The sequence below is a fragment of the Trichechus manatus genome, unplaced genomic scaffold, assembly GCF_000243295.1.
Source record: "Trichechus manatus latirostris isolate Lorelei unplaced genomic scaffold, TriManLat1.0 scaffold00080, whole genome shotgun sequence".
NCBI classification, from domain to species: Eukaryota; Metazoa; Chordata; class Mammalia; order Sirenia; family Trichechidae; genus Trichechus; species Trichechus manatus.
Window position 1 is genome coordinate 5,202,157 of NW_004444016.1, and position 24,179 is coordinate 5,226,335.

The 24,179-nt window shown below is 42.3% G+C and overlaps 2 protein-coding genes across 2 annotated transcripts in view; one reads left to right on the plus strand and one right to left on the minus strand.

The window, feature by feature from the left end:
* BRD8 (bromodomain containing 8) overlaps positions 1 to 14,495 on the minus strand; it is a 55,597-nt gene extending 41,102 nt beyond the window's left edge. Inside the window, 2 exon segments of the mRNA XM_023735574.1 lie at positions 13,072 to 13,168; positions 14,457 to 14,495. Of these exon segments, the coding sequence (XP_023591342.1) occupies positions 13,072 to 13,168; positions 14,457 to 14,475 (116 nt within the window). The 5' untranslated portion in view covers positions 14,476 to 14,495.
* A 537-nt stretch (positions 14,496 to 15,032) lies between these two features.
* On the plus strand, positions 15,033 to 24,170 carry KIF20A (kinesin family member 20A). The gene is made up of 19 exons (XM_004381037.3): positions 15,033 to 15,061; positions 15,696 to 15,881; positions 17,331 to 17,420; positions 17,518 to 17,637; positions 18,246 to 18,384; positions 18,508 to 18,695; positions 18,782 to 18,911; positions 19,088 to 19,282; positions 19,391 to 19,502; positions 19,608 to 19,676; positions 19,885 to 20,028; positions 20,173 to 20,338; positions 20,448 to 20,612; positions 20,741 to 20,880; positions 21,001 to 21,103; positions 21,426 to 21,621; positions 22,466 to 22,557; positions 22,936 to 23,073; positions 23,750 to 24,170. Exons 2-19 carry the CDS (start codon positions 15,717 to 15,719, stop codon positions 24,068 to 24,070), a joined length of 2,673 nt encoding a protein of 890 aa, XP_004381094.1. The 5' UTR covers positions 15,033 to 15,061; positions 15,696 to 15,716; the 3' UTR covers positions 24,071 to 24,170.
* The last annotated feature ends 9 nt before the right edge of the window (positions 24,171 to 24,179 follow it).

Sequence of the window (24,179 nt, forward strand, 5' to 3'; positions counted from 1 at the left end):
TGCTCTGAAGAAAGATACGGCAGTCTGCTTCAGTAAAGATTTACAGCCTTGGAAACCCTATGGGGCAGTTCTACTCTGGCTTATATGGTCCCTAGGGGTGGGAATCGACTTTCCAACAGTGGATTTGGATTTGGTGCTGTGTATGTTCTCAACAGCAGCCAACAAAAAATTAATTTAAACATAGAAAGTAAGTGTTGGAGAAGATGTGGAGAAACTGGAACTCTCATCCACTGCTGGTAAGAATGTAAAATGGTGGAGCCACTTTGGAAAATAGTTTGTTGGTTCCTTAAAAAGTTAAATATAGAATTATCATAAACCAAACCAAACCCATTACCGTATGACTCAGAAAAAAAACTGAAAGCATGGACTCAAACAGATGCCTGTATACCAACGTTCACTGCTGCATTAGTCACAATAAATGAAGGGGGGAAACAATCCAAATATCCATCAACAGACAAATGGATAAACAAAACGTAGTATATCCATATAGTGGAATACTATTTGGCCATAAAGAAAAATGAAGTTCTAATACGTGCTATGACGTGGATATGACTGATTCAGCGAAACAAGTCAGACACAAAAGGACAAATATTGTATGATCCTGTTTATATGAAATATCTAAACTAGGCAAATGCATACAGACAGAAAGTAAATTAGTGGCTACCAAGAGCTGGAGAGGGGAAGATGGGGAATTACTGCTTAACGGGTACATAGTTTATGGTTGGGGTAAGGAAAAAGTTTTTGAAATAGATAGTGGTAATGTTTGCACCACACTGTGAAAGTAAATAATGCTTCTGAACTGTTACTTAAAATGGTTAAAATGGCAAACTTTGTTAAACTTTACCACAATTTCTTTAAAAAGCAAGTTGAAAACTATGTATTATGTATGTCCCTATTTTTAGTTTTTTAAAGAAGCTTAAATATATACATACTATGCACATAAAACTATTCTCAAAGGACACATCTAGACTCCTCTAGAGCAGAATGGAAAGCCCTGGCATGCCGCCAAAGAGAATGTTTACATTTTGAGCCCTTTTTTGGGTTGTTGTTGTATTAATTATCTTGACTGTGGATAGTTTCACGGGTATATATACATATATCAGAAATCATATTTATACTTTAAATGTGTGTAGTTTATTTCACAATTACACCATAATAAAGCTATTAAAAAAAGATGAGGGTGAGGGGTGTGACCTTACTTACCACCACTCTTCCTTCTTGTTGTGTGGAACAAAGATGTGATAGCTAAAGCTCAAGCAGCTACTGGGGACTTTAGAATCAAATTTATATTAAAAATAGATATTTTACTTTTATTTCAAGAGGGCGTTTCTTATCCATGAACTTAAAAATTCCTGACCCCAAATCATCAGTGTTTTTTTTTCTCTCACCCAAAGAGCAGATCATAACAAAATCATTAACCTGTGACTAAATGAGAAAGACTAGAACTTCTTTCCTCCATACATCTGTCAGTTTGTCGTACTGTGGGGGCTTGTGTGTTGCTGTGATGATGGAAGCTATGCCACTGGTATTCAAAAACCAACAGGGTCACCCATGGTGGACAGGTTTCAGTTGAGCTTCCAGACTAAGACAGACAAGGAAGAGAGACCCGTGAAAACCTTATGAATAGCAGCAGAACACTGTCTGATACAGTGCCAGAAGATGAGCCCCTCAGGTTGGAAGGCACTCAAAAAACAACTGGGGAAGAGCTGCCTATTCAAAGTAGAGTCGACCTTAATGACGTGGATGGAGTCAAGCTTTCAGGACCTTCATTTGCTGATGTGGGTGGACTCAAAATGAGAAGAAACAGCTGCAAACATCCAATAAAAATTGGAAAATGGAATGTACGAAGTATGAATCTAGAAACTCTGGAAATCGTCAAAAAGGAAATGGAACGAATAAACATCGCTATCCTAGGCATTAGTGAGCTGAAATGGACTGGTATTGGCCATTTTGAGTAGGACAATCACATGGTCTACTTTGCCGGGAATGACAACTAGAAGACAAATGGTGTTGCACTCATTGTCAAAAGAACATTTCAAGATCCTTCCTGAAGTACAATGCTGTCAGCCACAGGATAATATCCATACACCTACAAGGAAGACTAGTTAATACCAGTATTATTCAGATTTACGAACCTACCACTAAGGCAAAAGATGAAAAAATTGAAGATTTTTACCAACTTCTGCAGTCTGAAATTGATCAAACATGCAATCAAGATACATTGATAAATATCTGGTGATTGGAATGTGAAAGCTGGAAACAAAAGATCAGTAGCTGGAGAATAAGGCCTTGGTATAGAAATGACGCCGAAGATCACATACTAGAATTTTGCAAGACCAACGACTTTGTTGCAAATACCCTTTTTCATCAACATAAATGGCAACTATACACACGTGGACCTCCCCAGATGGAATACACAGGAATCAAACTGACTACATCTGTAGAAAGAGACAATGGAAAAGCTCAACATCATCAGTCGAACAAGGCCAGGAGTTAACTGTGGAACAAACCATCAACTGCTCGTATGCAAGTTCAAGCTGAAACTGAAGAAAATCAGAACAAGTCCACGAAAGCCAAAGTATATCCCACCTGAACTTAGAAACCATCTCAAGAATAGATTTGATGCGTTGAACACTAACGTCCAAAGACAAGACGAGCTATGGAATGACATCAAGGACATCATACATGAAGAAAGCAATAGGTCATTAAAAAGACAGGAAAAAAAGACCAAAATGGATGTCAGAAGAGACTCTGAAACTTCCTCTTGAACATCAAGTAGCTAAAGTGAAAGGAAGAAATGATGAAGTCAAAGATCTGAATAGAAGATTTGAAAGGGCAGCTCGAGAAAACGAAGTAAAGCATTATAGTGACATGTCCAAAGACCTGGAATTAGAAAACCAAAAGTGAAGAACACGCTCGGCATTTCTAAAGATGCAAGAATGGAAGAAAAAATTCAAGCCTCGAGTTGCAATACTGAAGGATTCTACAGAGAAAGTATTAAACAATACAGGAAGCATCAAAAGAAGATGGAAGGACTACACAGAGTCACTATACCAAAGAGAACTGGTCGACCGTCAACCATTTCAGGAGGCAGCATATGATCAGGAACCAGTGGTACTGAAGGAAGAAGTCCAAGCTGCACTGAAGGCATTGGTGAAAAACAAGGCTCCAGGAATTGATGGAATCAATTGAGATGTTTCAACAAACAGATGCAGCACTGTAGTGCTCACTTGTCTGCCAAGAAATTTGGAAGACAGCTACCTGACCAACCAACTGGAAGAGATCCATATTTATGCCTATTCCCAAGAAAGGTGATCCAACGAATGCGGAAATTATCGATCATTAATATCACATGCAAGTAAAATTTTGCTTAAGATCATTCAAAAGTGGCTGCAGCAGTATATCAACAGTGAATTGCCAGAAATGCAAGTCGGATTCAGAAGAAGACGTGGAACCAGGGATAACACTGCTGATGTCAGATAGATCCTGGCTGAAATCAGAGAATACCAGAAAAATGTTTACCTGTGTTTTATTGACTATGCTAAGGCATTTGACTGTGTGGACCATAACAAATTACAGATAACACTGAGAAAAACGGGAATTCCAAAACACTTTATTGTGCTCATGAGGAACCTGTACATAGATTAAGAGGCAGTCTTTCGAACAGAACGAGGGGATACTGCGTGGTTTAAAGTCAGAAAAGATGTGTGGCAGGTTGTATTCTTTCACCATACCTATTCAATCTGTATGCTGAGCAAATAATCCGAGAAGCTGGACTATATGAAGAAGGTGGCATCAGGATTGGAGGAAGACTGATTAACAACCTGCGTTATGCAGATAACACAACCTCACCTGCTGAAAGTTAAGAGGACTTGAAGCACTTACTGATGAAGATCAAAAAAACCTGCATTATGCAGATGACACCACCTCGCTTGCTGAAAGTGAAGAGGACTTGAAGCACTTACTTATGAAGATCGAAGACCACAGCCTTCAGCGTGGATTACACCTCCACATAAAACAAAAATCCTCATAATTGGACCAATAAGCAACATCATGACAAATGGAGAAAAGACTGAAGTTGTCAAGGATTTCATTTTGCTTGGATCCACAATCAACACCCATAGAAGCAGCAGTCAAGAATCAAAAGACTGATAGCACTGGACAAATCTGCTGCTAAAGACCTCTTTAACGTGTTGAAAAGCAAAGACGTCACCTTGAAGACTAAGATGTGCCTGATCCAAGCTATGGCGTTTCCGATCACCTCATATGCATGCAAAAGCTGGATGACGAATAAGGAAGATCAAAGAAGAATTGACACCTTTGAATTGTGATGTTGGCAAAGAATACTGAATATACCATGGACTGCGAAAAGAACAATCTATCTTGGAAGAAGTACAACCAAAATGGTCCTCAGAAGCAAAGACGGCAAGACTATGTCTCACATACTTTGAACATGTTGTCAGGAGGGATCAGTCCCTGGAGGAGGACATCATGCCTGGTACACGGTCAGCGAAAAAGAGGAAGACCCTCAACGAGATGGATTGACCAAGTGGTTGCACCAATGGGCTCAAGCGTAACAATGACTGTGATGGTGCAGGACTGGGCAGTGTTTCTGTTGTACACAGTGTCACTATGAGTCGGAATTGACTTGACGAGCACCTAACAACAGGAGTTCTTTAATTTGAATTTCTGGAGGTCTCAGGACTGCAGGTGGGTGGAGAGGCAAATCTTCTGTGAAGATACTTTTTTAATGTTAACTCAGTAGCCATTAAGTACTTCACCACCATGGAAACCTGTATTCTTCAAGCAAAAGTTACTGGTATTTTAGGTCTCTGTGACTGCCCCATTCTCTAGAAGCAACTTCCTCTTGCATGAGGGAACATTTCTCCAGTTTGCAAATTGTTTATTAAATCAGAGCAATCAGATATTGTGTTATTCTTTTGAATTAATACATGATTATTTTTTATTGTGCATTAGGTTTAAGTTTACAGAGCAAATTAGTTTCCCATTTGATAGTTTGTACAAAGTGTTCCATGATTTTCATTTCATTCCCCACAATGTGCCAGGACTTCCTCCATTTCTGTCCTAGGTTCCTTGTTTCCTTTTATCCTGAACTGCTACCTCTTCCTGCCTTTTCCATCTTTGATTTTGGGCAAATGTCGCTCTTTTGGTCTCGTATAATTGCTTCTTCTAAGGGAACATGTTCCTCTTGGGTGTTATTGTTTATTTTATGGGCCTGTCTGTGGTGTGGCTGAAGGGTGGTCTCTAGCAATTGCTTAAGTTCCAATTCAGAAGGGTGTCTCAGGGTCATAGCGGGTTCCTCCAATCTATGTCAAACCAGTTAAGTCTGGTCTTTTTTGTGAATTTGATTTTTTGTTCCACAGTTTTTCTCCAGCTCTGTCCTGGACCCTCCTTGGTGATCCCAGTCAGAGCTGTAGGTGACAGCTGGGTACCATCTAGCTCTTCTGGTCTCAGGGTTGTATAGGCTGTGGTTCATGTGGCCCATTAGTCCTTAGGACTAATTGCTCCTTTGGGTCTTTGGTTTTCTTAATTCTCCTTTGCTCCAGGTGGTAAAAGACCAATAGTTGTATCTCATTATTATATTTTCTAACAGGACCATAAGGTAACCTTCAGAATGTAAGTCATGTGATGAGGAAGGTGGAGCAGAAACATAGGGCCCTGTCTCCCTGACATCACCATGAAGCTGTTATACCAGCTGTGGATTGCCTACCTCCAAATTTCCTGTATGTGTGAGAGAAATACATTCAAGTTTTTGACCCATTTCTTTGTTGCTGTTGTTTTCTGTTTATTGTATTTTTACAATGGCTACATATTACTTCCAAAAAAAGATTTAAAAAACAAAATATGCTAGAAAGCAGGACAATCAGCAGAGTGTGGAATTATGTTAGCAAGTTTGGCAAGGGAGACAAATTCAAAACGGATAATGAAAAAAAGGGGGGGGGTTGATGCAAAATAAGGTAAGATGATGATAGTTCTGAATTGTGTCCAGTACCACATAGTTGCTCAAAGCAACTGCATGCAACTAGACCTACTCTGCATGGTTCAACTAGACAAAAAGTAGGCCTAGCCTGGGATTCACTTGGTATCTAGGTGCCAAAAAGAACAAAGGTATCACCTGGGGAGATGCATCCCGCTGGGGCACCTGGAAAACCCTCAAGAAATACATCTTTAGTGTAAAACAATTTTTGCTGGAATTCAGAAAGAACAAAAAGACATACCTGAAAATATAATGTGGAAAGAAAAAAAAGAATAAAGAAGGAATAATTACCTGCCTCACTTATGTCTCTGAAGTTTTCGTTTTTTGATACATATTCTGTAGTTATGGGGTCCTAGTGATGCAGTAGTTAAGCATTTGGCTGCTAACCAAAAGGCCGGCAGTTCGAATCCACAGCTGCTCCTTGGAAACCCTATGGGGCAGTTCTACTCTGTCCTACAGGGTCACTATGAGTCAGCATCAACTTGACAGCAATGGGCATAGTTTTGGTTTTCTGTAACTGTATCCCATGTAATTGGATCTTATTGACCAGGGGTCAGATTGGCTTATGGTTAAATTAGTAAAACCATATTTTGTTTTGGAGCCCAGGTGGCAGTGGTTAATAGCTTAGCTGCTAACCAAAAGGTCAGCAGTTCGAATCCACCAGCGGCTCCTTGGAAACCCTATGGGGCAGTTCTACTCTGTCCTACAGGGTCACTATGATTTGGAATTGACTCGACGGCACATAACAACAACATGCTTTGTTGTTAAGTGCTACCGCTTTCTTCCCCCCATCCTGGTATTTCATAAGAATTGATGTTCAGTTGGGCTAACTTTAAAAGGTAGTTCTTAGAAGCTCACAACTTAAATCTAAAATAAGTGTTTTCTTCCACCTATTAATCAGGCCATATAAATATATTTGAACATTGAGGAAATCTAGTTCATAATCTTTCCTAACAGAGAATGAGCAGGCTCCGGTTTGAATCTATATTAGTCAAAGTACGTCAGACTGAGCAAATTCAAGGGCTAAAGCTGATCCACTGAATTAAAAGATAGGAATGTTCGTCTTTCCTTAGTCCTTCTTGCCAAACTATTTATAATTCTTTTGCAATTAAAATGTTACGTTCTAATACATGATGGGACAAAGAACTATTTGGCTTTTTGTCTCTGGTTTTGGAAAGTAGCCTTAGCAACTAAGGTGTTCTTTGTCTAAAACAGCCAGGCCAAACTTCAAGAGTAAATAACCAGGGGGCTACAAAGGCCACACCCAGGCAACAGGCTTCAGGAAGCCAGGGAGGGGGGGAACAGGGCATGATGCAGTCATGCACATTCATGGTTCGATTGGTCAAAACTATGCACTAAGGCTCCGGTCATGCATATTCATTGAATCCCAAAGACTAAAGACCCCTAGACCTTGGAGCACTCTCTTTTCAGAGCTTCCAAGGAAAGGGTGGCGGGACCTCTCCCAGATCTTGCGTTATGTGTCTCTACATTCTGGTTATAATAAATGTGTAACTACACGTATAAGTAACAGTTTCCATGAGTTCTGGGTCATTCTAGGGAATTATCAAACCCACCATGGGTAGTGAAAGCCAGAAGAGAGGTTGGCGCTTGCCTATTCAGCAGGAGCTAGAAGGACAGAGTTCTAACTTGTGGAGACCCAACTCTGGGTGATTAGGGTCCGAGAGAGAGAGAGAGTGTCACGTGGGTGGCTGGTGTCAGAATAATAAAGTGGGAAAATGAGGATATGAGTTATCTTCAAATTTTGGAAATAAGCCTATGGCAGCTATTATTCATACATTCACTAAGACACTTCAAAGAGATTTACATATAATCTCAAGTAAAGAAGTTGAGCATTTCTCCAATTTTATATGAGTGATCTTGGAGTGACAAGATATAGAAACAAGTTAAACAGCAGTGAAGCCTTGCCTTTGAATTATTAACTGAACTAGATTTGATTGTCTTAATTCAGGATCACTTTTTAAAAGTTTCTCAAAAAGTATACATTATAATATATAAATATTATAAATATACAAAGTTGCAGAAATGCTCAGTGTGACCAATCATGTCGCTCTGTAAACTCTTTTGAATGGTTAAAGTAGTAGAGACGTACCATGTAAACACAAATTTGTATATTAAGTAATTATAAGGCTTAAAACAGCTACAGGTATCTTTAGATCATGAGGAAAAATGACAAATGGGGGAAAAAAGGTATCCCCTGGTGGCAAAAAAACACTGGAAAGCAAAGTCCTATTTTCTTTCAGTAAGGAAAGAATAGTGTTTTCAACAAATAGTTCTGGGACAGTGGGATAGTCACACGCAAAAGAATGAAGTCAGATTCCTGTTTCATCACAAAATACACAAAAATTAACTCAAATTGGATCACAGAATTAAATGTGTTGTTGTTGTTAGGTGCCATCCAGTCGGTTCTGACGTAGAGCAACCTTATGTACAACAGAATCAAGCACTGCCCAGACCTGGACCATCCTCACAATCTTTGCTATGTTTGAGCTCATTGTTGCAGCCACTGTGTCAATCCATCTCAATGATGGTCTTCCTCTTTTTCACTGACCCTCTACTTTACCAAGCATGATGTCCTTCTCCAGGGACTGGTCCCTCCTGATACCATGTCCAAAGTACATGAGATGAAGTCTTGCCATCCTCGCTTCTAAGGAGCATTCTGGCTCTACTTCTTCCAAAACAGCTTTGTTCCTTCTTCTGGCAGTACATGGTATATTCAATATTCTTCACCAACACCATAATTCAAATGCATGAATTCTTCTTCGGTCTTCCTTAATCACTGTCCACCTTTAGCACGCATAGGAGGTGATTAAAAATACCAATCATGTGGGTAGGCACACCTTAGTCCTCAAAGCAACATCTTTGCTTTGGAACATTTTAAACAGGTTTTTTGCAACCTACCCAACGCGATATGCTGTTTGATTTCTTGACTGCTGCTTCCATGGGCATTGATTATGGATTCAAGTAAAATGAAATCCTTGACATTTTCACTATTTTCTCTGTTTATCATGATGTTGCTTACTGGTCCAGTTGTGAGGATTTTTGTTTTATGTTCAGGTGTAATCCATACTAAAGGCTGCAGTCTTTGATCTTCATCAGTGTTTCAAGTCCTCTTCACTTTAAGCAAGCAAGGTTGTGTCATCTGCATAACACAGGTTGTTAATGAGTCTTCCCCCAATCCTGATGCCCCCTTTTTCTCCATATAGTCCAGCTTATCAGATTATTTGCTCAGCACACAGGCTGAATAAGTATGGTGAAAGGATACAACCTTGAGGCACATCTTTTCTGATTTCAAACCATGTAGCATCCTCTTGTTCTGTCTGAATAACTGCCTCTTCATCTACGTACAGGTCCTGCACGTGCACAATTAAGCGTTCTCGAACTTCCATTCTTCGCAATGTTATCCATAATTTGCTATGATCCACACAGTCAAATGCTTTTGCATAGTCAATAAAACACAGGTAAACATTTTTCTGGTATTCTCTGTTTTCAGCCAAGATATATCTGACATCAGCAATGACATCCCTTATTCCACCTCATCTTCTGAGTCCTGCTTAAATTTCTGGCAGTCTTCTGTACTGCTACAACCCTTTTGGAATTATCTTCAGCAAAATTTTACTTGTGTGTTATCAACAATATTGTCGGATAATTTCCATATTCTGTTGGATCACCTTTCTTTGGAATGGGCACATACATGAATCACTTACAGTTGCGTGGCAGGTAGCTATCTTCCAAATTTCTTGGCATAGATGAGTGGGTGCTTCCAGCATTGCATTCGTTTGTTGAAGCATCTCAATTGGTGTTCCGTTAATTCCTGGAGGCTTGTTTTTCACCAATGCTTTCAGTGCAGCTTAGACTTCTTCCTTAAATACCATCAGTTCTTGATCATATGCTACCTCCTGTAATGGAAGAACGTGACCAATTCTTTTTGGTACAGTGACTTGTGTATTCCTTCCATCTTCTTTTGATGCTTCTTGCGTCATTCAGTATTTTACCCATAGAACCTTCAATATTGCAACTCGAAGCTTCAATTTTTTCTTCAGTTGTTTCAGCTTGAGAAATGCTGAGCATCTTTGCACATTTCATTATAATCCTTCTTGTATTCTCGAGCTGCCCTTTGAAATCTCCTGTTCAGCTCTTTTACTTCATCATTTCTTCCTCTTGCTTTAGCTACTCCATGTTCAAGACCAAGTTTTGGAGGCCCTTCTGACATCCATTTTGGTCTTTCTTTCTTTCCTGTCTTTTTGATGACCTTTTGCTTTCTTCAAGTATGATGTCTTTGATGTCATCTTACAACGTGTCTGGTGTTCAGTCATTAGTGTTCAGTCTGTCAAGTGTATTCTTGAGATGGTCTCTAAATTCAGGTGGGACACACTGAAAGTTGTACTCTGGCTCTCGTGGACTTGTTTTAATTTTCTTCGGCTTAAACTTGAACTTGCATATGAGCAACTGATGATCTGCTTGCAGTCAGCCTCCAGCTTTGTTCTGATGATATTGAGCTTCTCCACTGTCTCTTTCCACGGATGTACTTGATTTTATTCCTGTGTAATCTATCTGGCAAGGGCCACGTGTATAGTCATCATATATGTTGTTGAAAAAAAGTATTTCCAATGAATAGGTTGTTGGTCTTGCAAAATTCTATCATGTGATCTTCCATGTCATTTCTATACTAAGGCCATATTTTCCAACTACTGATTTTTCTTTGTTTCTAACTTTCGCATTCCAATCACCAGTAATTATCAATGCATCCTGATTGCACGTTTGATCAATTTCAGGCTGCAGAAGTTAGTAAAAATCTTCGATTTTGGCATTAGTGATTGGTGTGTAAATTTGAACTGGTCTTCCTTGTAGGCACATGGATATTATCCTACCATTGACAATGCTGAACTTCAGGACAAATCTAGAAATCCTTTTTTGACAATGAATGCAATGCTACTCCTCTTCAATTTGTCATTCCCTGCATAGCATACCATACAAACGTCCAATTCAAAATGGCCAATACCAGTCCATTTCATCTCACTAATGCCTAGGATATCTTCAAGCTTTTCATTTCATTTTTGACTTCAATTTTTCCTAGGTTCATACTTCGTACATTCCACGTTCTGATTATTAATGGATTTTGCAGCTGTTTCTTATGTTGAGTTGTGCTATCTGATAAAGGACCTGTATCTAGAATAAACAACTCTTATAACTCAAAAATTTTTAAAAATTTAAATAACCCAATTAAAAATGGGAAATCTGCGTACTTTCTGTGGAGTGTTTCCTGCAATAAGAGAGAGAGAGACAGAGAGGGAGGAAGGGAGGGAGAGGGAGAGTAAGAAAGAGAAAAACAGAGAGAGAGGGAGTTGTAACCCGGAAGACAGTGAAACGCAGTGGCAAGAGAGACCAGCAGGAGACTGCGCAGTGGGCTTCCCAGTCCACAGAGCAAGAAAGCTGAGTGCCTGGGTGCCTCTGGGGACTTACTGGTAGGGGCTAAAAGAGCTTCGTAACACTTGCCTGAGCAGGGCAGAGGCCTAGGGCCAGAGAGACGTGTGCCTGCAAGCACAGCTAACAAGACGCTGTCCTGGTGGAAGAACTGTAACCTGACTGTTCCTAAGCCTGAATTGTAACCTGTAACTTCCCTAATAAACCCCATCATTGTGAGTATTGTCTGTGAGTTGTGTGTGGCCACTGCAATGAATTATTAAACCCAGAAGAGAAGTAGAGAGTGCTGTGGGAGAGACGGTTGGTGTCAGAAACGGTATAGACGGTGGAGAGAGGAGACATGTCTGACCTACGCCTCATAGTAATCAGCTTTGGGCAGTTGATCTTGATTCTCCTTCCCCCTTGTGAAGAGTGAAGAGATCAGACTCTGCCCCCACTCCATTTTCACATTCTACAAACCTAAAACTACTCTAAAAAATAAAGTGTATTAAGAAAAAAAATTTGTCAAAGAACTTGGATATTTCTCCAAAGAAGATATACACATGTCCAATACCAAAGCAAAACTCGTTGCCGTCAAGTCGATTCCAACTCATAGTGACCCTACAGAACAGAGTAGAACTGCCCCATAGGGTTTCCAAGGAGCAGCTGATAGGATCTGAACTGCCTATCTTTTGGTTAGCAGCCAAACACTTAAAGCACTGTGCCACCAGGGGCCCATCATATGTCCAATAAGCACCTGAGAAGATGCTCAAAATCATCAGTTATCAGGAAAACGCAAATCAAAACCACAGTGAGATACTATTTTTCACCCTTTAAGATGGGTATAATCAAAAAGACAACAACTACTGTTGGCGAGGATATGATAAAAATCAAACCCTCATATATTGCCCATGGGAATATAAAATGGTGCAGCCACTTTGGAAAACAGCTTGGTAACTGCTCAGAAAGTCAAACATACACCTACCATAAACCCAGGTATTACATTCCTAAGTATATAATCAAGAGAACTGAAAACATATACCTGCAGAAAAACTTGTACACAGTGTTCAAAGCAGCATTATTCAAACTAACCAAAGTTGGAAACAACCCAAACATCAACTAATGAAAGGATAAACAAAATGTGGTATATCCATACAATGGAATCTTACACAGCCATAAAAAGCAATTAAGCACTGATACATGCTACAATCAGGATAAACCTTGAAAGCATTATGCTAAGTGAAAAAGGTGAGTCACAAAAGACCACATATTATATGATTCCATTTATAGGAGATGTCCAGAAGAGGCAAATCTATTAGATAGAAACTAGATCACTGGTTGTCTAGGGCTGGGAGAGTAGAAGTGGGGAATGTGGAGTGACTGTTAAAGAGTTTCTTTTTGGAGTAATGAAAATGTTCTAAAATTAGACTGTGGTGATGGCTGTACAACTCTGCACTTATAGTAAAAATCAGTGAATTGTACACTTTATATGGATTAATTTTATGGTATATGAATTTTATCTCAATAAAGTGGTTTTTTAAAAGGAAAAGTATTACTTAAAGGTTAGTATGATTAACTGTACGAATCCACCAGCATGAAAAAGTATCCTACAGTTTTAAGACCTAAGAAAACATACCTCCTAGATACCTTACCAATTTTGATCTCCACTCCTCATAACAGAAGATGCCAAACACAGCTTCTCCCGGATGGACCATGGCTCTGTGGGGCCAGTACTCAGCAGCTTGTGTTCTAAAAGAAGAGAAGGCTTAGAGACAAACACTAGGATACTAGTTCTAAGCCCCAAAGGATGAACCAAAAGCCTAATACAAAACATCCCAACCTGTTAGGACAAAATACAGGCTACTATGGTGCTGTGGTTAAGCACTCAGCTGCTAACCTAAAGGTACACAGTTTGAACCCACCAGCTGCTCCACGGGATAAAGATGTGGCAATCTGCCTCCCTAAAGATTACAGCCTTGGAAACCCTATGGGCCAGTTTTACTCTGTCCCATAGGGTTGCTATGAGTCAGAATCAACTCCATGGTGATGGTATCACCAAATCTTGATGTCTACTCCTACAGTGAAATATCACCATTAGGGAGCGGTAACTATCCATTGCATGGGACCTGCACTGAGTATAAGGTAGAAGGAGCCCTGGAAGCACAGTAGTTAAAGCGCTCTGCTGCTAACTGAAAGATCAGGCAGCTCCACGGGAGAAAAATGTGGCAATCTGCTTCCGTTAAGATTACAACCTTGGAAACCCTATGAGAGCAGTTCTACTCTGTCGTATAGGGTCACTATGAGTCGGATTCTACTCAAAGTCAATGGGTTTTTTATAAAGCAGAACATTTTACTTCCTCAAATGCCACGGCTTCAAGCTCCACTTCATTAAAAAATAGAAAATATCAAATTAAAACATTAATGTCAGATTAAGCAGTTCTCTCGAAAGGGCTTATTTTACTCATATTTTCTTCCGATTTTAAAACAAGGGCTTATTTCCCAGGATTCTGAGCGGCCACGCCCTCCTGCCGCCCCGCCTCCTTTTTCGCATAAACTTATTTTTCTCAGTCTCCCACCGTTAACTGTGAGACCTAGAAGTCCTTTTCTATCCACGAAACAGACGGAAATGGCTGAGATGCACGAAACGCAATTACCCAAGAGGTAGAAAAAGCTCCCGGTTAAAACACCTCATTTCCAGTGCCTCACAAACGTTCGTTAGAAAATGACTTTCTGAGATGCCGGGCACTCCATATGGCGCATAACGTCTCTTTGTTTGTACGCCCAAGTTTCTAAAGGGCCTTTATCCCTCTAGGATTCGTTGAGATGCTTCCCTCACACGCTCTCTCCCAGAGACACAAGAACATACACTTCTGGGCCCCCAACCGTTAGCCTTCACGACGCCGCAGAGCGTAGGTTTCTGAAGACCCTGGGCTCCCAGGCAAACCACTCCTCCCACTCTCTAAGTGTGTGACAGAAATCTGGTGCCTAGCCTCAGCTCTACTAAGGCCTTCCACGCAAAAGAAGCGCAGACACTCACTGCCCGTTCCTGCCGCCATCTTGGCTTCGAAGTCTCCAAGCCCCGACGAGAGTCCAGTAGAACCGAACCTTGTGGAACTCTGGGAAATAGGGTACAGGCGTTTGTTCGCGGTGGCTCCTGGGAAATGTAGTTCTTTCCTCTGGAAGGAAGCCAAGCGCCCTAATACCATACTCTAGTGCGCTCTTCGGAAGAAGTATTGCTAAGGAAGGACAGGAGATGGCGGCCGAAGCCTCAGGGTTTCCTTTAGGCTTCTTAGGAAAGAAATGTCTAGGTTTCAAGAAAAAGAGTTAAGCAGGACGAATCCCGGGGGACCCAACAAAATATTCGCGGCAGTTGGTAACCCGGACGGGAAAGCCATGAGAGAGGTCAAGCCAAAGCAAACGGTTTCGTAGTCTGCCCCGCCCTGCTTCCTTGCGCTGATTGGTAACTGCAGGCTCTGCTATCTGATTGGCCGAACGAACACAGCGCGTAATTTAAAACATTGTATCAGTAACAAAGCTGCGCCTCGTGGGCGGAGTCGTGGTCCTCTGCGGCGCAGGTCCGGGTTCGGCCGGTGTGTGTGAGTGCGCTGGTACCGGAGGGGGAGCAAGTGTCTCGGCTTTCGGGTGAGTGTGCGGCTGAGCTGGAACCCGGGTTACCAGCTCTTGCCCTCCCGGAACGTGCTTTCAGGAGCGGAGCTGCTGCCATCTCTATTTTTCTGAAAATACTTGTGCATTCACCATGGGCCTTGAGGCGAGTTTGGAGAAGCAGCCTCGGGATCCTAACCTTGGATTCCGCCAGTGTTTCACAATATCGGAGGGCGACGCACCGTACTTGGAGCGTGGCTTTCTGCTTTTAGGGCCATATATCTCTGTTCTCTTCAGTTAGGATGGAAATGCCGCCTGAGACTTGGTTAAGGAATTAACTCCTTCTCTCATCCCCTTCCCCTCTGCCAGACTTTGGAAAGAAAAGGCAGTAGGAATTCAAGCATCCGGACCAGGTGTCCTGGGGCAAGGGCATTGTTTCTTACCTAGAAATTCCCAGGCCCCTTCTGTCCCTAAGAGCCCTGGTGGCGCAGTAGTTAAGAGATCGGCTGCTAACCAAAAGGTCGGCAGTTTGGATCCACCATGGAAACCCTATGGAGCAGTTCTACCCTCTCCTATAGGGTCGCTATGAGTCGGAATCGACTGACGGCAGCGGATTTGGTTTTGGTTTTCTGTCCCTAAGGTCTCCTTCCTACCCAATCTTGTTTCTTTTCAGACCAAAACTGCCCTTGCTGTCATGTCTCAAGGGATCCTTTCTCCGCCAGTGGGCTTGCTGTCCGATGAGGAAGTCGCAGTCTCCCCCATGTTTGAGTCCACAGCTGCAGATTTGGGGTCTGTGATACGCAAGGACCTGCTTTCAGACTGCTCTGTCATCTCCACCTCCCTGGAGGATAAGCAGCAGGTAAAGGAGGTGGGGAGCTGTTTGGAGGCAGCAAGCAATAACCCCAGCCTACTAGTCCATACAGGGGTTGAGAGATTAATTTAAAATTAAGTGCCATGACAAGTAAAAAACGTAGAGGTGTGTATCGATGTTGTTGTTGTTAGGTACTGTTGAGTCGGTTCCTACTCATAGTGACCCTATGCACAACAGAACAAAACACTGCCCATTCCTGTGCCATTGTGTCAGTCTATCTCGTTGACTGTCTTCCTCTTTTTTGCTGGCCCTCTACCAAGCATGACGTCCTTCTCAAAGGACTGGTCCCTCCTGATAATATGTCCAAAGTACGTCAGACGAAGTCTTGCCATCCTTGCTTCTAAGGAGCATTCTGGCAGTACTAATTCCAAGACAGAGTTGTTTGTTCTTCTGGCAGCCCATGGTATATCCAATATTCTTCGCCAACACCATAATTCAAAGGCATCATTTCTTCGGTTTTCCTTATTCAGTGTCCAGCTTTTGCATGCATATGTCCATAAGAATTAGTATTTGCCTTGTATTAATGAACTGTTATCATGTGCATGCTCTCATTTCCTCCTGTGAAGAGGGTATAATAGTTATTTCTCCTTTACCATAAGGCACATATGTGTTAAATTATTTGCACAAGATCATACTACCATTAAGTAGGTGAAACATACACTCATGTTTTAATAATATCAACCATGTTGTTGTTGTTGGTTGCCCCATAGGGTTTCCTAGGCTATAATTTTTACAGAAGCAGATCACCAGGTCTTTCTGTTGTGGAGCTGCTGAGTGGGTTGAAACCACCAACCTTTTGGTTAGCAACCAAGAACTTAACTGTTGCACCACCAGGGCTCCTTTTATTGAGCCTTTCTTTCTGCTAGGCCAGGGTTTCTCACTACATTATTGACATTTGTGGCCAGATAATTCTTTGTTGTAGGGGGCTGTCCTGTGCAAGGGGAGATGTTTAGCAGCATTCCTAGCCTCAACCCCCTAGACACCAGTAGCACCTTCTCAGTGTGACAACCAAAAATGCTTCCAGACACTGCTAAATGTCCCCAGAGTCAAGGGGACAGGGGATGGCCTTGGTTGAGAGCCATTGTACTAAACTCCATGTTAAAGACTTAACATACGTTATCATACTTTGTCTTCAGAAAAACTCTACCCAGAAGTCTCCTCTCCTACAGAGAGATTTATGAGGCAGGGATCTTAATGATGTCTCTCACTGTGGACTACCAGAGCATACCAGTAAACCAATTCTAACTCAGATAATTGGTGTGGCAAGCTAGTTTTGCAAGATACTGATGAGACAGGGAAGGGTGACAGACTAGTGAAAAAGTCCATAATTTGGGGTAGTGCTAGCATGATTCGTAGGAACTGTGTTTATGTTTGTCCATCTACTCAGAGGTGACAGCTGAGATTAATATGTGGTTCCGGGCTGGAATTCTGCCACAGGTTCTATCTGAGGATAGTACAGAGAAGGTGAAAGTATACCTGAGGATCAGACCCTTGTTACCTTCAGAGTTGGAACGACAGGAGGATCAGGTGAGTGTCTCAGGAGGGAGGATTCAAGATGGAACAGTACAGAAGAGGTTCCCAGGAATTTTTCCTTTTGTGACAACTGTGTTTTCTCCCTTCTCAGGGTTGTGTCCACATTGAGAACACGGAGACTCTTGTTCTACAAGCACCCAAGGACTCTTTTGCCCTGAAGAGCAATGAACGAGGAATTGGCCAAGCTACCCACAGGTTCACCTTTTCCCAGGTACGGAGGTACTGGGCTGTGAACAAGGAACCAGCATGTAGAGGCAACTTTGTTCTCTCTGGAAAGAAAGCTTTTCTTTCTCTCTCTCTCTGTGTCTGTGAATATTGACACACACATACCCCTAAACCCCCCCTACAATTTTGGGGTCTCTGTTATGTGCTAGTTCACTCTGTCAAGTACTATATGTGCATTAATTCACAACAACTCTATTATTGTTTCTGTTTTCCTGCAAAGGATACTATGGCACAGTGAAGGTAAGTAAGTGACATTTCCAAAACCATGTAGCTAGTCAGTGGTAGAGCTAGGACTTCAATCCAAATCCATCCATCTCCAAAGCTCAACCTTGTGTCCATTATACTGCCCCATTTTGTGTATAGCATTGAGTTTAGTGCATAGCATTCCATAAGTATTTGTTGATTTGGCTAAAAGATGTACTAGCAGAGAGTGGTTGAATCCTCAGTGTTTAGGGAGCAGCTTCGCAGTGCAGGAAGAAGCTGCTTGAGTGGTCTCTAGAGCTACCACCCAGGAAGGGATGAATCTTCTGGCTCTGCATAGGAGACGAGTAGGAGATGAAGGATGGGCCTTTGAAAAACTGGTTCTGTCTCTAGATCTTTGGGCCAGAAGTGGGACAGGCATCCTTCTTCAACCTGACCATGAAGGAGATGGTAAAGGACGTACTCAAAGGGCAGAACTGGCTCATCTATACGTATGGAGTCACCAACTCAGGGAAAACCCACACAATTCAAGGTAAGGAGTAAGGCCTCACAGGATTGCTGAGTGGCCTGTAATGGTGTTGTCTTTGCCTTTGATGCTGTGAGTTAGGGGGAGAAAGGCACTTGCCTCAGCTGTCCATCTTTCACATACCTCCAGGTACCATCAAGGATGGAGGGATCCTGCCCCGGTCCCTGGCTCTGATCTTCAGTAGCCTCCAACACCAACTTCATCCAACACCTGATCTGAAGCCCTTGCTCTCCAATGAGGTAATCTGGCTAGACAGCAAGCAGGTTCGGCAAGAAGAAATGAAGAAGCTGGCCCTGCTGAATGGAGGCTTCCAAGAGGTGAAGTGTTGGTGTCTGTGGAGGTGGGGTGGTGGTACAAATCTCTGGAAAGTTTTGCGCTTAACCGTTTCCCTGGGCCCCTCCAGGACGAGCTATCCAACTCCTTGAAAAGAAGCGTCTACATTGAATGTCGGATGGGTACTAGCACCAGCTTTGATAGTGGCATTGCTGGGCTCTCCTCTACCAGTCAGTTTACCAGCAGTAGCCAATTGGATGGTATGTACCATAAGTGGCTTCTGTGCCAAGTAACAGGAACCCACTCCCTGTTCCCAACAGCTGCCAGGGGTACAGATCAGAGGTTGCAGCCTGACCTCTGCCTTCCAAGGATCCCCAGGCCAAAGGGGAGATGGACACTCTAGGGCTGATGCTCTGTACATTGCCTTCTTCCCCAGAAACAAGTCACCGATGGGCACAGCCAGACACTGCCACAGTAAGTGTCCCAGCAGACATCCACTTCTCCATCTGGATATCCTTCTTTGAGATCTACAATGAGCTGATCTATGACCTGTTAGAGCCACCTAGCCCGCAGCGCAAGAGGCAGACTCTACGGTTGTGTGAAGATCAGAATGGGAATCCCTATGTCAAAGGTATGGGAAAGTGGCGAGGCTGGCATGAACCCTGGAGCAGACGTAGGGGAAAAACTAGGGAAAGAGTTGGGTGCTCCCATCTTATGCATTTCTGTCTTTTGGCCTCAGATCTCAATTGGATTCATGTTCAGGATGCTGAGGAAGCCTGGAAACTCCTGAAAGTGGGTCGTAAGAACCAGAGCTTTGCCAGCACCCTCCTGAACCAGAACTCCAGCCGCAGGTGACTGCGTTGTGAGAGTCAACCCTTCACTGTGTTTCGGTGAACATATGTCCTCCATCTAGTCATGAAAGGTGTACAATAACTTCTCCTTTTCTTAATTTTCAGTCATAGCATCTTCTCAATCCGAATCCTGCACCTCCAGGGAGAAGGGGATATAATCCCTAAGATGAGCGAGTAAGTTTGGCTATTTAGAAACCTGGGCTTCTTGGCCCTAAATGGTAGTGTGAGGGAGGTCCTTAGAGGAATTACTTGTGGTAGATCTATGCTCTCCTTTCTTTGGTAGAGAGATTCTTAGTGGCCCTCCCCTCTCCAGAACTATATGAAGAGCTAGAAGGCTCATAAAATTTAGGTTCCTTATGTCAGATCCTGTCTATCATTCTAGGTTGTCATTCTGTGATCTGGCTGGCTCAGAGCGCTGCAAAGATCAGAAGAGTGGTGAGCGGCTGAAGGAAGCAGGAAACATTAACACTTCTCTGCACACTCTAGGCCGCTGTATTGCTGCCCTGCGCCAAAACCAGCAGAACCGGTGAGCTCTTGACTGTAAGCCATGGGTTAGGATGGCCTGGGGCTCTGCAATTTGCCAAGAGACTTCTTGGTCACCACTGGGGACAGTGGTGGGATATCCAAATGACTAGAATTCTTCTCACAATTCTATTTTGATTCCTGTCAGGTCAAAGCAGAACCTGGTTCCCTTCCGTGACAGCAAGTTGACTCGAGTGTTCCAAGGCTTCTTTACAGGTCGAGGCCGCTCTTGTATGATTGTCAATGTGAATCCCTGTGCATCTACCTATGATGAGACCCTTCATGTGGCCAAGTTTTCAGCTATTGCCAGCCAGGTGAGAAGCTATAGGCGTGTGATGGTGGTACTTACTTTAGGCTGGTACCTTTGTTCAGCAAACTACTAGGCACTAATTATGGATTCAACTAAAAATTCTCCCCCTCTAGCTTGTGCATGCCCCACCTGTGCAACTGGGATTACCGTCCCTGCATTCATTCATCAAGGAACACAGTCTGCGGGCATCCCCCAGCTTAGAGACAGGGGCTAAGCCGGACCCAGGCCTTGATGATGACACAGAAAATGAAACTGACATCTCCATGTATGGCAAGGAGGTGAGAATGCAAGAAAGCTTTGGTGCAGCAGCTTGATGGCTACACATTTTCCGTGCCACCGTCCAAGCGGGCTTGTGTCTTTTTGGGGAATGGACATTTGATGACCACTGACCTATGTGTTCCTTTAGGAGCTCCTACAGGTGGTAGAAGCTGTGAAAGCACTGCTTTTGAAAGAACGGCAGGAAAAGTTGCAGCTTGAGATGCAGCTCCGTGAAGAAATTTGCAATGAGATGGTGGAGCAGATGCAACAACGGGAACAGTGGTGCAGGTACTGACTCTGGGTCAGAGGGTGTAGAGTGGGGACTGGGGTGGAGTTGGGCCTCAAGATCTGTTCTCTAAGCTCACCCCTCACAGAGAATCTTCACTCACTTTTCTTTTCTCATAACAGTGAACATTTGGACACCCAGAAGGAACTCTTGGAGGAAACGTATGAAGAAAAACTAAAGATTCTCAAGGAGTCACTGACGAGTTTTTACCAAGAAGAGCTTCAGGTGAGTTGCCCTGAACCATCCTTCAACTAGCTGCTCAGATTCCTATCACCAGCTTGCCTGAGGTAAACAAAATTTTATCAACTGATGAGGGCAGGAATATATAACTCATTTAACTCTCTGTTCCCCTTAGTGCTATGTATGTGTTCAATCTATGTTTGGTAAATTGATTTAAGGGTTTAGCTGGCCAAGAAATGTGATAAGTGCTAACCAACAGGCTTTCAAGGGCTAAGTATCAGGAAGGTTTTGTCCATTTGTTCAGTCATCTGTTCCTGCCATATTTGTCTGACTCTGGATGGAATTATGCTCTCTGCTTCCCTCTTAGGAGCGAGATGAAAAGATTGAAGAGCTAGAAGCCCTCTTAAAAGAAGCCAGACAGCAGCCAGTGGCCTACCAACAATCAGGGTCTGAATTGTCTCTACGGAGGTCACAACGGTTGGCATCGTCCTGCACCCAGCAGCTCCAGGAGGTTAAAGCTAAATTAGAGCAGTGCAAAGGAGAGCTAAGCTCCACCACTGAAGGTGAAGAAGGAGAGAAGGCAGGAAGCATAACAGTGGTTCAGGGTAGAAACTCTGGATTAGTACCTTACAGGTTCCCATTTAGAGAGAACCTTTACATGTTCTCTTCACAGTAGTTATCCTGTGTGATAAGTATGACCCACCCCCACATATGGAGGTATGAATTGCATATGGTAAAATCTTAAATGAACAGCTCAATGGATTTTCACATAAGTATCTACCCATCTAACACCACCAATATCAAGATACAGAATATTTTCATCACCCTAGAAACTTTCCTTGTTTTTAGCCCCAATCTAAAGATGAACTAAAGGTAGTCCCCATCTGCAATGTATTTGTTACAATGACCCACACTTACAACCATCTTTTTTTTTTTTGGTACATCTTATCATTAGTGATATATACCACATATAATGCTAAAATATATCTGTAAGTTTATATGCAGTGTTTCCAACCCCAAAGACAAATAAAGGTTGGACTTATAAAGACACTGATAATAAAAGACAATAATAATGAAAACTTGAAAAACAATGAGGTGTTCGACTTACATCAGCACCGACTTATAATGGAATCGTAAGTTGGGGACTGCCTAACTTGAAATCCAGATTATTAAATGATCTGCCCAATCACAGAGCTGGCCAAAAAAAAAAGCTTTCTTCAAACCTGGGCCTTTTGACTCCAACATTATTTCCTCAACTCCAAGCTACATCCCTCTGACTTCTCACTCTAGGATGCATGTGACCTCACCTTTTATATTTTCTGCAGGCTACTTACTGTTAAAGAGTTAAGGAGGTAAGTCCAAGCATAGAAAGCCTACATATTTAAATTTCCCCTTTCCTTCCCTCAGAGCTGCATAAGTATCAGAAAATGTTGGAACCACCACCCTCAGCCAAGCCCTTCACCACTGATGTGGACAAGAAGTTAGAGGAGGGCCAGAAGGTAATTACCTTTCTGTGTTAGCAAAGTTCCTCTTAGGGCAATTTCCAATACTTTTTTTTTTTTCCAAAACATTATTTCTATTACACCTGACAATCTTTTTTTTTTTTCCAATTGCTATAAAAACTATATAAATACATTTGCTGATTGAAATTTTTTACATATATAATTCAGTGATACCAGTTATATCAATTTCCCATACTGTTTTTCTCTGATTTGTGTGAGGACAGGATGTTTTGTCCAGTCTTAAAGAGGGACTATTTCGTTGTCAGCTAACTAGCCTTTCTAATTTTACTTCTCTTCAAATGGCTGCCCAGCCCCTCCAGATCATTATCCTGTTTGATCTTGGCCACAATCTGATTTCTATTCCTGCTTCTTTAGAATATAAGGCTGCTGCGGACAGAGCTTCAGAAACTTGGTGAGTCTCTCCAGTCAGCAGAAAGAGCCTGTTGCCACAGCACTGGGGCAGAAAAACTTCGCCAAGCCTTGACCACTTGTGATGACATCTTAATCAAACAGGTTAGGGCAGCCTATATACTCCTTCCTTCCCCTATTCAGCCCACTCCAGTGTGTATTTGAGAAGGGGAATGAGAAGCAGAAGAGAAATGTAAAGATATTTAGGCTGATCTCATAGTGGGGGGATTTTCTCTTCCTTGTAAAATAAAAATAAGCAACATTTGTTAAGCATTTAGTAAGTACCAGGCACTGTGCTAAATGACTTACAGGCACTTTCTCTGTCATAACAACCCTAGAGAAGTAGATACATTTCATCTAAGATGCCACTGATGGTAAGAAATCATTATTTGCTGTACCACTATGAAAAAAAACACTAAGATTTCAGCTGTGACATTTGTCATCAATTTTAAGATGCATCCCCAAAAAAGGTACATCTTAAACTAGATTAAACATAACAGTTACTTTGATATCTAGAGACTGAGGCTCTTAGAGGTTAAATAGCTTATTGAAGTTCATACTGCCTTATGTGTTAGAAAATGTTGTTCTAGTCAGCACTGTGTATGTTTGGGTATCAAAGAAAATACCCCCTATTCAGTTGTAAGCTCTGACCTTAAAGATAAAATCTTGAAGAAACAGTTGTTGGTTATGAGCAGTGGATGATGTGTATTATCTTGCCCTCTTGTTTCTCTAATATATCAGACAGAAATGTGTTTTCTGTCATTTTATTGATCTTCTTTAGGACCAGACCCTGGCTGAGCTGCAGAATAACATGATGCTTGTGAAACTAGACCTTCGGAAGAAGGCAGCATGCATCGCTGAGCAGTATCATACTGTGCTAAAACTCCAAGGCCAGGCTTCTTCCACCAAAAAGCGCCTTGGTGCCAACCAGGAAAACCAGCAACCAAACCAGCAGCCCCCTGGGAAGAAACCATTCCTTCGAAACATACTTCCCCGAACACCCACCTGCCAAAGCTCAACAGACTGCAGCCCTTATGCCCGAATCCTGCGCTCACGGCGCTCTCCTTTACTCAAATCTGGGCCTTTTGGCAAAAAGTACTAAAGCTGTGGGGAAGGAAAGAATAGCCACTGCCCTGAGGTGGGTAAGCTGCTCAACTTAATAGGTCTCTTAAGCTTTACCATATACCTGGAACACTTTCCAGAATGCAATA